Below are 17,711 nucleotides of genomic sequence, written 5' to 3' on the forward strand. Positions count from 1 at the left end.
ATTCTGCCTTTACGCTACAATATTCAGCCACAGAGACACAAAACAAACAGAATGTGAACAGAATGTTTTACATTTATAGACGGTCTAATTCACACAGCTCGGTTGATGTGTCTGCATATGTTTGTCTTCAGGCCACATCAGGATATCAGACCTCGGTCTGGCCGTCCACGTGCCAGAAGGACAGACCATCAAGGGACGGGTGGGAACTGTAGGATACATGGGTAAGAAACTTCTCATCATTGATGGAGCCTTTCCAGATGTGCATGTTTCCAGTTCCATCGGCACTAATGCACCCCCATACCATCAGAGATGCAGGCTTTGAACTGAGAGCTGATAACAAACTGGATGGTGCCTTTCCTCTTTAGTCTGGAGGACGCAGCGTCCATGATTTCCAAACACAATTTCAGGCTTTTATCCATCTGACCACAGAACAGTTTTCCACTTTGTCTCAGTCCATTTTAAATGATCTTTGGTCCAGAGAAGACGGCAGTGTTTCTGGATCCTGTTCACATGTGGCTTCTTCTCTACATGATAGAGCTTTAAGCTGCATCTGTGGATGTCACGCTGAGCTGTGTTCACAGACAGTGATTTCTGGAAGTGTTCCTGAGCCCATGCAGTGATTTCCAGGACAGAATCAGGTCTGTTTTTAATGCAGAGCTGCCTGAAGCAGAGATGTCTCCAGATTCTCTGAATCTTTTGATGATACAGTATTATGTTCTGTAGATGATGGAATATTCAAAGTCTGAGGAACATTTTTCAGAAATTTCTTCAGAATTTGTGATACAGTTTTTTGCAAAATGCTGCACCTCTGCACATATTTACCTCTGAGAGACTCTGCCTCTCTAATAGAATAGAATAACCTTTATCATCCCAAGAGTGAGAAAATTGCACATTATAGAGATATGTGATGAGGGAATATACGCAAAATAAATAAACAAATGCAAGAAGTCATATACAAGATATAAAATAGTATATACAACATTTGAACATGGTAAGAAGCAGGTACGGTGCTCTTTTTATACCCAACATGTTACTGTTGTAGTTGCAGCATGTTTCTCCAGCTGTTTCCCTTTGCTACCACTTACTTTTCCTGAGATGTGTTGCTCCTGTTCCAACTTTTCTGAGATGTGTTGCTGCCGTTAGATACAAGATGTAAAATGTCACATTTGCCAAGTTTTCTATATTCTATTGTGAAGAACAGTGTGGTTTAATGAGGTTTGCAAATCTTTGTATTCTGTTTTTATTTACATTTGACACAAAAAATCATTTTGATCACGTTCCTTTATTCTTCATCACCTCAGATGTTTCCTGATCCTTAGTGGCTTTCCAAGTACAAATCAAATTGAATCAACTACAGCATTAAAATGCTGCTTGAAGATGAAAGCTTGAGTAATAACAAGAGTTTATTTTCATTGCGATGTTGACCGAGTCAATATACCGTAGTCAAAATATTTAAGCATCGGTGTCTGAGTCATTTTAGAACTCACCCCGTCACCTCCATCCTGTCCTCCAGCTCCGGAGGTGGTGAAAAACGAACGCTACACCTTCAGCCCCGACTGGTGGGCTCTGGGCTGCCTGCTGTACGAGATGATCGAGGGCCAGTCGCCGTTCCAGCAGAGGAAGAAGAAGATCAAGAGGGAGGAGGTGGAGCGACTGGTGAGGGAGGTGGAGGAGGAATATTCCAGCAAGTTCTCCGAGGACGCCAAGTCCCTCTGTAAAATGGTGGGTGGACGCCGGATGAGATGCCAAATCCACAAGACTGATTATCACTTCAATATAGCTCCCATCTGCTGATATTCTGCCTAATGTTAAAGTTGATGCTTCTTTCTCATCTGTCTCCATCCATCTGGCTACATCAGGTCCTTCAAATCCCACAATTATCTAATTATTCGAGAGTGTTGTCATCCAGTAGCTGCTTTTATCATCCAACAGGACTGCATCATAGCACCATCAACTCCTTCAACAACCCCGCCCCCCCAAAAAAAATTGAGGGGTTATTTGTAATTTAAAAAGGATTATCATTAACTTTTAGAGGTTTTGGCAATTCTCTGACACAGCGTTCAGTAAAACTCAACCTAACCCCGACCCTACCGTTTGCATGTCATTGCAGATTTTAGCTTTATTTTGACACTTTCTCGTTTACATCTTGTTTTAACCGTTCAGATGCTGGCCAAAGATCCCGCAGAGAGGCTAGGCTGCCAGGGGGATGGAGCTTCTGAGGTCAAAAGACATCCCATCTTCCGTTCCATCAACTTCAAACGGCTGGAGGCCGGCATGCTGGAGGCGCCCTTCATCCCCGATGTAAGTCCACAGCTGATTTGTGCAGCAGAAGCTGTCTCACTCTGAGCAAATTAACTCGACTTTATTAAACAGGTGCTGCATCATACAGCAGCAGGATCCAAACTGAGAGAGTGTCTGCAGCTGTTACCTCATTAATTATGCAAATTAAACCTTCTGATGTGTCATTGTTATGTCACATAGTTTTATTAACCCCAAATCCTTTGACTGCACAGCAAACAGAGGCTACTTTTATTTCAAGTCCAAACCAAGTCTACAAAGAGGTTCCTCTGGAGAAAAGCAGTTTATTCTTCTGGTGCAACAAAAAATATTTCAGTTACTGATGTAACACTGTATAAAAGATACTGTATAACACAGGTTATATGTGTCTCTTCCAATCTTTCTTTGAAGAAAATTGTTTTTAAACACTTCACACTGTAGATCCTCTGTCTATCTCTGCTCCTCGAAGACTCAGCCTTTCATGGAGGCTGTTTTTGGACCAAAATTCACCTGTTTGAAATAACTTCTTTATCGTGTTTTTAAACCTTGTTTCCAGGCCTAAATTTTCCAGCCCCAGACTTTTTTCTTGGATGTGTTGCAAGTCTGAAATGCAGCAGTAAGGATGCATGTTGATGAATTAAAACATTGATCTTGGGCTAGAAATCAAAGTAAATGAACAAGTAATTTGTCTTTTATTTTATATTTTCACAAATGACTCTATTTTTTCTGGTTTTGTAAGGAAAGTCCCTGACTGCACTGGTGTAACTAATATCACTGAGAGCAAATGTAAAAATGTGTGATAACATAACTAATGACTTCTTTGGCACTTCTCCTTAAAATAGAGACCTGCTAATCTACTGTTCTTTCCTGTACAGGAAGTGGAGTTAATTGATTTAATTAATGAGAATGTCACTGAGGCTCAGACATGATTAATATGCAAACTTAACCAGCACTGTGTCGAACAGGAAGGATTCTCCCACAGCGAGCACTGTAGTCGTACTCCAGCAGGCTTCATGCTCCGCAGCGACAGAAGGAGTTTCAGTTTGGGATTTTCCCCCTTTTGCACTTACATCTGACTCACACAGGCTTCAGAAAACGTTTGCACAGTTCTGGTCAGACTCGTGACTAAAGTGCTCATCTTCAAGCTATTTAAAGTCTTACTTCTTCTGTTGTGGTTTTATCATAAAGTCAGTGCAGCTGCAGTGTAAATGTGCTGAAGCAGTGGGTTGTGTGTTTGTGCTGCAGCCTCAGGCCATCTACTGCAAAGACGTGCTGGACATCGAGCAGTTCTCCACAGTGAAAGGTGTGGAGCTGGAGCCGAAAGACGAGTCTTTCTACAGCAAAGTGTCCACAGGCAGCGTCTCCATTCCATGGCAGAACGAGGTGAGAGCTGCGCTGTCCTCGAACGATGTACAACTGCAGCTTCAGGGTTAACGTCAGCCAGCAGAGATGGGAGGATAATTGAACAGATTTTGGTTTTCCGTTTACTGCTTCTCAATCCAACCCTGTTTTGTCCATCATAATTATTCTATCAAGAGCATAAAAGAAAATCTTGTTTACATACTTGAATTTTGTTTTGTGCTGAATTATAAGAGTACTGAGCCATATAAATGGGGTAAAAAACACAGCATTCACTCTGCTGACCCTTAAAAACACAATGACTGTCTGGAAAACGTCATCCTAAACTTTAAACAACATAATCAAAGTAAATGAAGAGCTACTCAAGAACCAGATGGAGTAAATGCTTGATCACGGTCCCTGTTGACATGCTCGAAACTTTTCTTTTTCCACCAGTCACTATGACGAAGTGAAAAATGTTTGAACACACTAAAATCAATCAAGTTTTATTTTCCGTCCATAAATTTTTTTTTAATGCCTGTAGATCAGTATAGTACGACCTATCAGTTAAACCCCAATTTTTTTTATTTATTACCCAGTGCTAGCTCAAAATTTTGCAACAATAATAATAAATAAGACTCTATTATACTGTATTGCTGCAGTAATAAATATTATTAATGATATGCTGTTGTTACAGACAGATACAATTTAAATCAGCTGGCAAACATGTAGAAAGTTAAAGTGTAGCAGAGAGGAAGGTGTGGTAGAAATCTTCAGTGGGGTGTTGTTTTTGTAGCTTAGCAACAACTTAGCTGATGATATCACACACAGCGTCAGCAGGTAACACAGGTGAACTCTCTCAGTAGACAACATGGACAGAAGTGACATATCCAGGATTACACCATCTGTTGTTAACAAGCTCTGTAATCCTCCTCCTTTACTGTTACCACTCTATCTGCTGTTTCTGTCTGTCCGTATAGTCTTAAAGCTGAGCAGAAACCTGTTAGAGTTATTCCTGCAGCCACTTCTCGGTGAAAAAAATAATACCTTCTTCCAAGCTCTAGGCTCGTCCATTTTATCCACCAGTGATCTCAAATTTCCCAAAATGATCAAGGGAAGAAATGGAAGCAGGAAGACCATTACACCACAGCAGTGATGTCAGAATTAAAGTCAAACGTTTGACAGTGTGGGAAAGAAGGGAGCGGCAGGGAAACAGAGGAGAGAAGCAAAAGCTTTATATTAGGGCTGGGCGAGTTAACTCGTTATTATCGCGTTAACTTGTTAATGATTCAACGCCGATAAATATTTTTATCGCGCATTAACGCAGGTTTTATTATTGTAAAAGTCTGTTGAATGCATCACATTCACACAGTTACAGCAAACACCACGAAGCATGGAGTAATAAAATAAAGATAAATTAGCAGGTAACATCACAGCTACAGGTGCTCCTCGTTCTCGGTGTGAAGCTCACGGAGCTAACCGTTGCTACTTCCTGTTTTACTTGTTTCAACATAAAAGCACGTACTTCAAAATAAATTTTAAAAAACTCCTGCATTTACAAGTTGAATTGTCTTCTCACCGTAGTAGTTCCAGTCTAAAATATCACTTAAAGGCAAAACACACAACTGATACCAGCAAGTCATTCAACGAAACAGACAGTGGAGCGAGGCTTCTGCATAAAAACTACATAAAAATGGTGATGTTAAAAGTGTGTTTGCACAATAAATGTTATGGCACTTTCATTCATATGGCAGTACATTTAAAATAAAACTAAATGTTAAAAGCTATACACTACTTTTGAATACATTTTTGGATTTTGCGTACAAATTCGATTAATCAGGGAAGTCATGTGATTAATTAGATTAAAAATTTTAATCGTTGCCTAGCCCTACTTTATATGCAATGCACAAATGTGCAAAAAACAAAACAGAAGAAGTAGTGATGGTTTCATGAATGAGACATAAATTTACCTTCAACTCCACAGACATTTTCTGAGGAACCAAAAAGATTATTTCAGGGCTGATATTTAGGCATGTGTGCTGTCTGAAGTGCCGGCTGGATAAAACAAATCTCTGTATGCATCTGTGCTAAAGTACAAAGACAAGCAGCGACTCTACAGTAAAAAGTAGGACTTTAGCTGCGATTACACAAATCGGCAATGTGCCACCTTCCTGCGGGGTTGTGCTCATCTGCGGCTGTTTTATTTGTTCTTTGGAAACTGTGATACTTTATTTCTCAGAACAGACAGTAACATTTTATTTCAGAGTCATTGCTTTGTTGTCGTCTCTGTCCCCTCATGGAAAAACTCAGGAATGTTGTGTCGTGTAAGATCTATTCCAACAGTGCATATGAACAGATTTGACCGGCTGTGGTGGAGATTAAACGTGAGATGTTTGAGACAGAAAGGTGTAAATAAAGACAATTTTCAGGATTAAAATACTTCCCTGTACTTTGTTTAATCCCTAAAGTTGAAATTCAGGGATCCAAGAGCAAAATACACTTCAAAGTTCATGTGGTTGAAATGATGAATACATTTAAAAATACATAAAAATTTGTTCATTGTATACATATTACTTTGAAAATGAGACCAAACCTGTTCTAAAACAAATAATCACTATTTAGTCTGGACAATTGTGGTGAAAATGAGGTTTAAGATGTAATTCAGTATTTGCAGATGCTTTCAGGTTTTGTCTTTCCTGTTGCAGATGATTGAGACGGAGTGTTTTGATGAGCTGAACGTTTTCTACCAGGACGGTGCGGTTCCTCCTGACCTGGACTGGAGAGGGCAGCCGTCTCCTCCACCCAAACAGGGGCTGCTGCAGCGGCTCTTCGGCAGACAGGTCAGCTTTAATCGTATGATCATATCTGTCAGCTTTAAAACGTATCGAACTCCAGAGCACTTGGCATTGTTTGACTTTAATCTAACGGTCCCCATTGCTTTTGGCTGGCACCCTCTTGCATATCATGTTTCAGAAATATTGGTCTGAGATCCTCTGGAGACATCTTTCTGCCAACAGACATCTGTTTCACAGCTCTGAAGCTCAGACATGATAATAATGAAGGGCGTGCATTTGATTTATTGTTACAATAATATGAGAGCAGCAATGTCTTTGATATTAGGTTTCAGTAGCCACATTTCCACTGCAGGGCATTTCAAAGAAATTGAATTCACAAAACTTCCACGAATACCCTCTTGCTGTAGTTTTAGCCTATTTAAAAGAAAACTTAATGCACATTTCTCATTTATAAGAATCTTTGGATAAAACTGCACTAAATGTAAATGTTTCCAGCAAACAAACTCACATTAATAGATATGATATAATATCCTAGATATTCCCAGAGATGAAAGTAATTCCAGAGGAAGAGCTATTTTTGTTTTGTTGATGTCCACCACAGTTATCATTTTCCTCCTCAAGGTTGGTTACCTGTTAGGACAACCACTTCTTCTACTGAATTGTAACCACTAGCAATGTAGCATCTACAGCTCCCGACATTATGTTTGGGACAAACTCAGGTGTGTTTCAGTCTGTCATAGCCATAGATGCTATGCAGACTCGTTTATTACCTTCATCGGTCAATGAAAACATCTGATTCACATTTGTTTTATCACTTTTTTTTTTCAAAAGATTGCTTCAGATTTGCTTTAGTAATGAGCGAAACCTCGATTCATCACGACAGCTCTGCAAATGGAGATGCACCTTTCCCTGATGATAATTAGGAAGTTAGGAGTTTTTGTTCCATTCATAAATTATTCAAACAGTTATAACTCAGTTTCTAATCTACCTCAACCCTGCTGCTATAAATACGCAAATTTTCCAGTACAAAATCTGCCGCTTGTGTAGCCAACAGATCTCAGACTCTCCTGGAAAATGTTCAGCTGCTGAGGCCATGGCGAGCCGCAGCTTCCAACAGCTGATGAAGCCTCTATAAAAGTATTTAGTTGGTCCAGAATCAGAATCACTTCCGTATAAAATGCTTCAGCTGTCATCTGTCCATCCACAGAACAGCGCAGGCAGCAGGAACTGCGATCATATGACGGGTTAGTGATTCATGTGCTGAGTGATTTGGTCTTGAAAGGTGTCACTCTGTGAAAAGTTAAACCAGCTGTGTACAACATAACGCACTAGAATCCAGGAGGGCAGAACAAACACATCCAAAGAGCACCTACTCACAGGACATTCTCTGGCTCTTTTGTGGTTAAAAAGGGCAAAAAGGTCCAGACGGACACTCTGAGGCGAGAATACGAGATGATTTCTTCTCTCTTGACTGTGTGCTCTGTGCTTCCCCCTGCAGGACTGCTGTGGTAACTGCAGCGACAGCGACGAGGAGCCCACCAGGCTGTGACACGCTCACGCACACACGATATCTTTTGTTTACAACTTTTGCACATTTGTATTTTAAGGTAGTACTATCTCTAAATGTCAGAATGTATATTTTCAGCATAGCCATAATGTTTAATGTTATTTAAAAGTGTGAAATATCTGTTGTCGATGCATTTCAGAACGTAGACGAACAGAAAATCCTTCTTTTTTTTTTCCCCTTCCCCTTTTTTAAAACTGCTTTGGTTTTAGTTGATTGTTTTTTTATCCAGGGAAAGCTTTACTTTCGTCCACTTACACACTGAACTGAGAGCTGCTGTTGAGCAGCTCCACTGGAACAAGCGCCTGCTGTTAAAGTGCCTTGCTTGAGGGCACCGTGGCAGTGGTTACTAAGGGAGGACTGAACATTCCTTGATCTCATTTTTACCACTTTGTCCAGGGAAACCAGTGACTCTCAGCCCATGAACTGTGACCACTTCCCGCCTTCATCTGCCCTTCACTCTGCTGTGACCTCTCTGCTTTTTCTACTCTGTTTGTTTCGACATTATGGTTTTGAATCTTTCATGTCAGAACCCTAAAGTCTGCTTCTGCAGATTTAAAAAAAAAAAAAAAAAAAAATCACTCTTATTTTTTATAATTCTGATGGATCTCTCGAGACAATCGACTCCTTGGTGTCAGTGCTGCTTCAGTTGCACTTGTCGAAACGATGCCGGTTTTGAGACGTGACAGAAACGACTCGTAACTGAATCGTTTTCATCACCTCTGATGTAGTGCCTAGTGGCTTCAGTAGGAATGTTATTGGTCCACAGTCAACAGTAGTGCTTAAACTCCGAAAGAACAAAACAAAAAAAATGTATTTTACATAAATCAACAATCAGACTCGTCCATATCTGAATTTATTTTTGAATCAGGTTGACCGAAAAACTCAAATTTGGTATCGAAAACAGACAAAGTAAAAGACTTGATCAGATTTATTAACAGAAAATGTGTAGTTGGAGGATGGTTCTTGGAGGAACTACTCAGTTTAAACCCAAGTAAAGACTCTTATTTCTTTAGTGTTGGAAACTCCTCACGCTGTTTATCAAACCGTATGGGCGACTAAAAAAGCCAAAGCGGGCGTAAATGATCTCAGATGTTAACGTCCCGTAGCTGCACAGCTAAACCGGGTGGCCTAAGATGTGAACGCACGCCTGCATGAATGTGATTGGATGTTTCCCGTCAGTTGGTGTGAACCACAGCTGTGCCCATTAGCCACCGATTGTGCTGTTTCAGAGCTCTGGTTGAAGTTTTGAATGATAAATGATGAAAAAAAGAATAAATCAAAATATTAATTAAAACACAGATAAAAAAATGCACTGCTAATTATTGGTACTCGTACATATCGAATGTCCTCAAAAACAAGGTTGATCTTGATATTAAAAGCTGTAATACGGTGTTTTTGCACTTATGGGGGCTGCTTTACAGGAGAAAAACTGACTGATCCTGGATGAATTTTTAAGCAAAACGTTCCCCCTATTTAACGAGATGTTGAATTAACTTGTCAAGCAGCAATGATTCTCACTTAAAGGGTATGTTGTCAGTTTTGTCAGGACTGGGTGGTGGGTAGGACACGGATGCGGACTCAGAGGATGTAAGAAGCAAACTGGGTTTATTATTAACTGAGACAGAACAAAAGGCACGGCTGAGCCGGATGACAAAAACTTAAACTGTGAAATCAAAACATGAACATGACGATGACAAAAATAAAACAAACAACTAAGCATGGCATGGAAAAAAACACTTAACTTTAACGTGAGGTCGTGGCATGAGGGGTGAAAATCAGGCAAAGATCTGACAAAAGGACAGGGGAGCCTGGAAACTAAATAGGAAACTGGGTGATTGTGAATGAGTGCAGCTGGGGACAATGAACAGGTGATGTGAGTGAAACTAATGAGCTGGTATGTGAAGTGAGGGGAAAAGCAAATGGCAAAACATGAACCCAAGAACCAAAACATAACCTAAAACGTGATAAAACATAACTAAAAACATGGGGAAAATCCCATGGGCGTGACAAGTTTTACATAATCATGGTCGATAAAAACTCATTCCTCCAGTAGGCTATTCATCACAGCTTAACTTACTCAAGGGTTGATATTTAAATACAAACAGTTTTTCTGTTCATTTATTGCACCAACGTGGTGCTGAGTGAGTGAACTTAGAGGTTTGCTGTCAGTCGTCTCACAGCGTAAACGGCAGCCACATTTCCTGCTGGTACGCTGATTAAAAGAGCTGCGCATGTAAAGTCGCATCAGACTGAAACGGAATAATGGAGCTGGATAAGAACTGATAGATTGGTTAATTTATTCCCACAGACGAGTTGGATGACACGATTTCCAGGGATCCATGAACGTATCTCACCAACAGGATGAAAACACAACCGTTTTAATGTCCTGCTCTAACATTTGGTACAGTTCATTTTCTGTTCTGTATCTTATCAACAAGGTGAAGTAAACCTACCTTAACTATCTCTGCCACTCAGTTTATCTGTGTAATGCTAAAAGAAATCCTACATTTCGCCATAGCTTTTTCAAATCTGGGTACTCTCACCATGAAGTGACACCCAACCATTAGTGGACAAAAAGACCCAGATTCCCGTTGTTTTAATTCCCAAAAGAAAAGAAAAAATCAAAAGGTTAAAGAAATGTGTCAAACTGTATTTCGTAATGTAACGAAAGGCAAAAGTTGAACAAAAATGCATGTAAATTTTTTACCAATATACCCATTAGATTTAACAGGTCAACCAGATAAATCTTCATCTTAAATATAGCGCTCTTAATGAGGGTTTTTTCATTACTGGTGACAAAAATCTGTGCAGCTGGGTTTAATCCAATGTGATGAATATATGACGTTTGACATGTGCAAAATGTATAAATGGAGACACAGGAAACACAGCCAGAGCTGTGTATGCTGGTCAAAATCTTTTTTTAAAAAGGGGTCTGTGCCTTCTTTAGTAATGTACGAGAGTCCCACAAACGTCAGATTTCCATACGTCACAGAACATTCCCGATTCACACTTAAACCAGCCGATATCTGATCAGAACGCTACTAAACAAGATCAGAAAATCCTCTTAGGGTTTCTGTAAAAAATTCAACTTTTACTTTCTTCATAAGCATGAGGGCTAATGATTTGACCCTGCAGTCGCACACTTGATGAAGAGAGTCCAAAGATCAGTCCTCCCGCTTCCGCCTGATCATGTCACATGATTAGTGTCTCAAACCGAAACGACAACAAGAGTAACTGAAGCCTTCAGGTGAAATCCTTAGAATGAAGCTGGTCTGTTAGCCGCTGCAGTGAAATGCCTCTGCTGGAACAGCTGTTTCCTCAAATATGGCCTCTGATTCTAAGCTATTAAAATGAAATACCTCTGAATGTAAAAATGGCTCCTGTGTTTTCTTCTTCTGATGACTTAAATATGTGAAACAGAAACTAGAAACGAAAAATAAGATGTGGCCCAGACTCAGTGAGTCTCTGTCGTTAATTTGTTTGTAAAAACCGTGGACTCAAGAATGAGTGGATTTCTTTTATCCCGATCCCATTCTGGCAACATTTGCCGAAGATATCCATTTATTTTAGTCTCTTTTGAAAGTGATCTGTTTCTGGGACTGAGTTGTGGATGTTTGAACAGACTGGAAAACACATGAAAACACAACGAGTCCACAGCCTGACGTTTTACCTATAACAATAGCACATAAAGAAAATGTTTTCCGGTGCTCTCCAAAGATTCTTGTTGTCCATTTAAGCATAGCATACACATTTAGACAAGACACTGTACGAGGAAAATATATGATGCCAACTCACTCCTCTCTGTTATTAGTGACTGACAAGAAGGAGCTTTGACAGTCTCAGAGGTAATAGCTTAATGAGATTTAATTAGTTAAATCACATTAACTGTGATTAATTTGGATAAATATGATGACAGGAGGATGTGTGTGAGCAGCCTGTAACAACATTATGTCGTACTTTTATATTTTTCTGTCCCTTTTCAGTTACAAATGATGATATTCTATATTATTTCTCATATAATACATATTATATTGTTTTCATCTAACAATGTGGTAACATTGCAATAGATGAAGTATCTAAAGCACTTTTGTTGAATATTTATTGAACACCCACATCACAACATAGTATGAGTGTGGTTGTATTTTCCTGACTGAGTCCTGAAGGATTTTCCGACCGCCTTACTTTAACCCCGTGACATTTTCTATGAGGTCAAGGAAAGGAGCTTAGGAAAAGACGATAGGATAGGTTTTTTTTTGGCTATTTGACTGGACCCTGCGTCACATCTCACCTTTAAGAAGAGCCGTCAGGTCCCAACCTGATTGGTTGGCGTTTAGACCTGTACATTGTTGACACAACTTCTAAGTTCTAAGTGCTTAATTAAATTACAGGGGAGGCAGTCTTTTAATTTCAAACACAGCAGAGATGTAAAAAAAATAATAATTTGGAAACACATAAAGGAGTCAAACTCATACCAGAAGGTTCTGTGTTGGTTCACACGAATGAAGATGTGCTACGAGCAAACGGTGGTTCTGATTCCTGCACCAAGCTGTAATGAGCAACCAAATCTCCTACATTTAATGGTAGATAAACCTGAAATAAATACTCCACTGCTGTCTGTTTTTATAAGAGCAACTAGACTTCTTCCTGATTCTTGAAGACGTTTCACGATTTATATTTTTTGGTCATGGTTTAGGTTTCTGTCTAATTTAGTTTTGCCATGTTTTCTTCAGCCACTCTTGCCCTGCCATCAGCTTAACTCACATCACCTGTGTTTCACCCCTCAGCTGCACTCACTCATCAATCACCCTCCTGAGTATTTAGTCTCTAGGTTTTCTCATACCCATGACCAGATCCTCACTGTCATTGATGCTAAAGTCACCCATGCTGTCATACTCAGGTTTTGTTTTGTCAAGTTTTTTTTTTTCCTCATAGTTTTAGGGTTTTTTGTGGTCTGGCTCAGCTGCGCTTTTGGTTACAGCTTTATTTTAAATAAATCAAGTTAGCTTTTGGAATATCTGCATCCTGGTCCTTCCTTCACCACCACGTCACCACACACACCACCGTTGTGACACCCTCTAACCTGAAAGTCTTCTGTTGTAGTTGGTGGGGAGTATTGGCTCATGAGTCTTAGAGTTCACACTTGGGAGGTCATTACGGTCACGTGTGTCACTCAGTGGGGTTACATGGCACTGAAAGGATCGGATAATTGGCTAAATTACAATAAGATTGAGTTATTAAGTGCATGTAGACACCTTAATCTGACAAGAAATTGGATCGGATCGGGTTACTCACGATCGGATTAAGACCCCGAGATAACTCGGTTGAAAGTCGTATTAAACGTGTTTGCAGACGGTGAAGCACATGGTGAATTAGACTTTGCGTTCTGCGCATGCTCAAGATTTTTTCCTGGGGTCGTGAACCGGAAGTCAGAAGAGATGATATTACAATTGTTGTCGCCGTCAGAAAGAAGCAAACAACGCGATGGAGAATACGCCGTTGTGCATCGTGTTTGTGCAATAAGCAGCAACCTTCATCTTGCTCTTCATGACATGCTTTGTGCCTCTGATTCGATTCATTCACCGCCATATATCCAAGGATAATTACCCTTGTTCAACTCATTCTTATTGTAATTTCGCCAATTATCCGATCCTCTCAGTGCCATGTAACCTCACTGACTGAACCACCTGGCCAATGTGTGGATCGTTTAAAGGGGAACTCCGGGGCATTTGAAGCGCATTTCCATTGCTAGAGGTTGTCAAATACTGATAGTAGGACACAGAGAGGTGCAAATCGGCGCTCCCTGTGCGGCGATTGCGCTGTTTGCGCAGCCTGTCATGCTAACCAAATACGTGGTGGCTAGGGGCAAGCGCTAAACCTTCCACGTAAAACAACAACTTGCACACTGCAGAAACGTCACACCACTTTATAAACCATCCGACAATAAAGTCACAAGACTTACCATCAAAACCATATGCATGGTTCTTACATTACTGGCATGGGGACGTTACAAAACAACTTTATAAACAGCATGTAACTCACCGGTTAGTTGTACGCTCGCGCATGTGAAAGCCCAAAAGAGTCAATGGACGATAATCCCATATACAAAACAATTATCTTCTCTAGAAAAACTGCGTTCAAGTATTTAAAACATTACAACAATACATGCCCAGTAATATTGTTGTAATGTTTTAAATACTTGAGCGCAGTTTTTCTAGAGAAGATAATTGTTTTGTATATGGTATTATCGTCCATTGACTCTTTTGGGCTTGCGCGAGCGTACAACTAACCGGTGAGTTACATGCTATTTATAAAGTTGTTTTGTAACGTCCCCATGCCAGTAATGTGAGAACCATGCATATGGTTTTGATGGTAAGGCTTGTGACTTTATTGTCAGATGGTTTATAAAGTGGTGTGACGTTTCTGCAGTGTGCAAGTTATTGTTTTACGTGGAAGGTTTAGCTCTTGCCCCTTAGCCACCACGTATTAGCCTCGCATGACAGGCTGCGCAAACAGCGCTATCTCCACACAGGGAGCGCCGATTTGCACCTGTCTGTGTCCTACTATCAGTATTTGACAACCTCTAGCAATGGAAATGAGCTTCAAATGCCCCGGAGTTCCGCTTTAAGTGATGACTAAGTGTGGCACAACACTGGGGAGCCAGCTCTTCATGTCCAGACTCAGTGGTTCACCTCCATTTTAGGGAGAAATGACACTTTGAGGACAGAGATGTTCACATTCTGGACAGAAAAGAAAGATGCTGAGAGAGGAGTCAAAGAAGCCATCTATGTGAAACTGTCTCAGAAATCACCTTCCACCATTCAAACCGTTGGACCCTGTGACCAAAATAGGGTCTTTCAAACAGGTAAAAAACTCACTGAACAGTCAGGTAGCTCAGTGACACGTGACACGTGACCGTAACGACCTGCCAAGTGTGAACGGCCCCTCTACGACCTATAAGCCGATATAGTTTAGAACTGAAGAAGGATTTCAGATGAGAGGTGAAACGTCTTCAAGAAACCAGAAGAAGAGGCCCAGCTGCCCTTATTCCAGCTGTTGGGATCACCGTGACCTGGATGTGAGAATCTACACCGACACATATTTGAATCTTACCACACCGGTTACGTTTGGAAGTGGGTGAATCAAGTCTCACCAAGGTTCGGATGACATCGTTCACACCTGTTCAAATGATCCGGGATGATGGCACAATCGTTCCAGAATTAATTGAGCTAATTCTGAATTCACAAATTCAGAGCTCATTTGAGCTGAACCTTAAAATGTGAACACACTTTAAGAAGCAACACATGAAGGACAGCAGAAGACTTGTTGAGTGGTTCCTCTGTAGCTTTCTATGACAAAGTAAATAGGTAATAATGACCTCAGTCATGTATCACCTTTGTTATGCAGTGACTGCTCAGTTAAATTGAAACTTATAAATCAGATCATGATCCTCCTCAGTCTTGTGTTGCCTTAGTAAATTAGAACAATTTCTCTTCACAACGACAATGGTAACAAATGTTTGAGCCTCATAAAGTGAAAAGGCGTCCACGTGTGCCCTCCCATCCTTTATTACCCCGTGTTACCATGGCAACTCAAATTCGGGAAGGATTCCAGTGAAATGAATACTCTGCATGTAGACACACACCCACACACACGCTCTATCCCACGCAGACACACCGAAGTGCATGTTCAAAGCTGCTATTCAGTGGCATTTACTTTGTTACTCTATATTTTTCTGCTGATCATCACCATAGAACAAGCAATAATAGAGCTGATTACAGGTTGTTTTTTCCACAATTACAGATGAACACCCTCATAGAGTGGATGGAAATGAAGAGAGGCCTCTCCGCAATCAGGTGGTGAGCTGCATTAAGAGTGCTTAAACTCAACCAGCTGGGAGGAGCGCCTCATATTTCACTGTAATTAAAATACACCGGTCAATCAGAGCTCTGAGGAGACTTCAGATGCACGATTCAGTAAGTTTAAGCTATATTTACAGGCATACAACACAGGTTTTTCTAAGTTTATATTAAAAAATGTGCAAGAAAACTAATTCAGACTCACATTTGAACATTTCATGTGTTTGTTTGGCAGCATTGCTGAACATTGTCCTTTTTCAGTGCAGCAACACTGTTCCACTGTGAAGCCATTTTCACATCTGTACTGGAGTCCTGAAATGTTCCAGAAATGTTCTGAAGGGGTGACATCGTGCAAAAACTCTGATTTGAGCTCTCAAATAAATTATCAGGGTCGGCAATGAGCTGAATTAGCTTGTAGGGTAAAAGCCAGAAATGAAAATAGGATGAACGCAAGACACATTTTCCTAAAAGGACCTCAAAATCCACAATGGATGACCTAAAGAAGCACTAGAAGAAGATATGCTAAGACTCTCACAGTGTCGCAAACCTTTTGTGGGAAGAATGCAAAAGAAATCTCCCAAAAAAGAAAGAAAAGACTGCTAAACAAAAAGTTTCTAATCTGTGGTATTTATCAAATGGGTGTTACTGAGTTCTGCACTTTAGACCATTAAAAGACTCAATTGTTAGTTTGAACCTGAAAAAAAAACATCTTAAACTTTATAACTTTTAGCAATCTGGACCAGACTGCATGAGACGGGGGCCTTTTAGGGACCTCCAGAGCGTTCGAGCGGACGTCCAGCACAAAGACGTCCACTGTTTGAACGCTGTGTCACTTCTGGATCGGACGTCACACTTTCCCCCAGTCACACATTTGGGAGCATTGTGTCCGTTGATGACAAGTTAAACACGTTTTTTCCCGTCACCTTTAACCCCTTTGTCTCCCGTCTGTCACTTTGTCCCGTTTGCTGGGTCAGAACCCACACCGGTCCCCGTCATATTGCTCATTTATCATGCTCGTCTCAGTCACTCACACTCACAAATGAGTCAGTCAGATTAGATCCTGACAAATCAAGTCAATGCTTTTGGCTCTCAGTGAATAGTCTGACTTTTTTTATACAGAAATATGTCACGACGTATTTGTCATCTGAAATATTTCAACAAATGTGATATTGTTGTGAAATTTGTGCAGACTCATATTCAAATGGTGTTGCCGATCACTTTTCTTTAAGCATGATCACCACAATGGGATTTTAAGTAAAATATGCAGCTATCAGAATGTTTCAAAGATCTCACTTTATCAGGCTAAATATTTCACCCTTATGAGGTCCACATTTCTGGCTTTTGAGGTTATCTTCACTCTTCCCTAAGTGGGAGGCCATGTGCTGTAACCAGCCTATTAATTCAATTCAATTTAATTTTCGGGAGGCTGCGGAAGTTAATGTGCTCATCCATCGAAATTCCAGTACTGATTTGAATAAAAAATAACTATAAAACTAATGAGTTTTCCCATTGGCGTCAGCTGTGCTGTTTAATTAGTTCTGATCACGAAGTGTTAACAATGAGTAGTTATGTCTGTTTTCTTGATTTTGTCTCTTCATGTCTAGTCTCTTTATCTTTACATTGTGATACATGCAACTCTTCTTTGTCTGGGTTCATCTGAATGATTTTTTATCGTGTAACATGTTAAATGAGCTGCTGACACTGCATTTTTCTATGCAGTACTTATTATACTGCAGTATAATAAATCACACTCTGGTGGCGTTCATAAAAATGTACATATACAAGCTGTCGGGTGTCAGGTTTATCCTCAGAGGTCTATGAATATCTGTAATGCTCAACATGCTGATGTTAAAAATCGTCTGGAAGAAAATCACCAAG

The 17,711-nt window shown here is 40.3% G+C and overlaps 1 protein-coding gene across 1 annotated transcript in view; it reads left to right on the forward strand.

Annotated features, from left to right (window-relative positions):
* Positions 1–11,338, forward strand: part of grk6 (G protein-coupled receptor kinase 6) — a 76,295-nt gene extending 64,957 nt beyond the window's left edge. Inside the window, exons 11-16 of the mRNA XM_075486575.1 lie at positions 132–221; positions 1,514–1,722; positions 2,164–2,301; positions 3,523–3,660; positions 6,321–6,455; positions 7,909–11,338. Of these exons, the coding sequence (XP_075342690.1) occupies positions 132–221; positions 1,514–1,722; positions 2,164–2,301; positions 3,523–3,660; positions 6,321–6,455; positions 7,909–7,959 (761 nt within the window). The 3' untranslated portion in view covers positions 7,960–11,338. The remainder of the gene's footprint in view (positions 1–131; positions 222–1,513; positions 1,723–2,163; positions 2,302–3,522; positions 3,661–6,320; positions 6,456–7,908) is intronic.
* Positions 11,339–17,711: the final 6,373 nt, after the last annotated feature.

This window comes from Odontesthes bonariensis, chromosome 16 (genome assembly GCF_027942865.1).
Source record: "Odontesthes bonariensis isolate fOdoBon6 chromosome 16, fOdoBon6.hap1, whole genome shotgun sequence".
Classification (NCBI taxonomy): Eukaryota; Metazoa; Chordata; class Actinopteri; order Atheriniformes; family Atherinopsidae; genus Odontesthes; species Odontesthes bonariensis.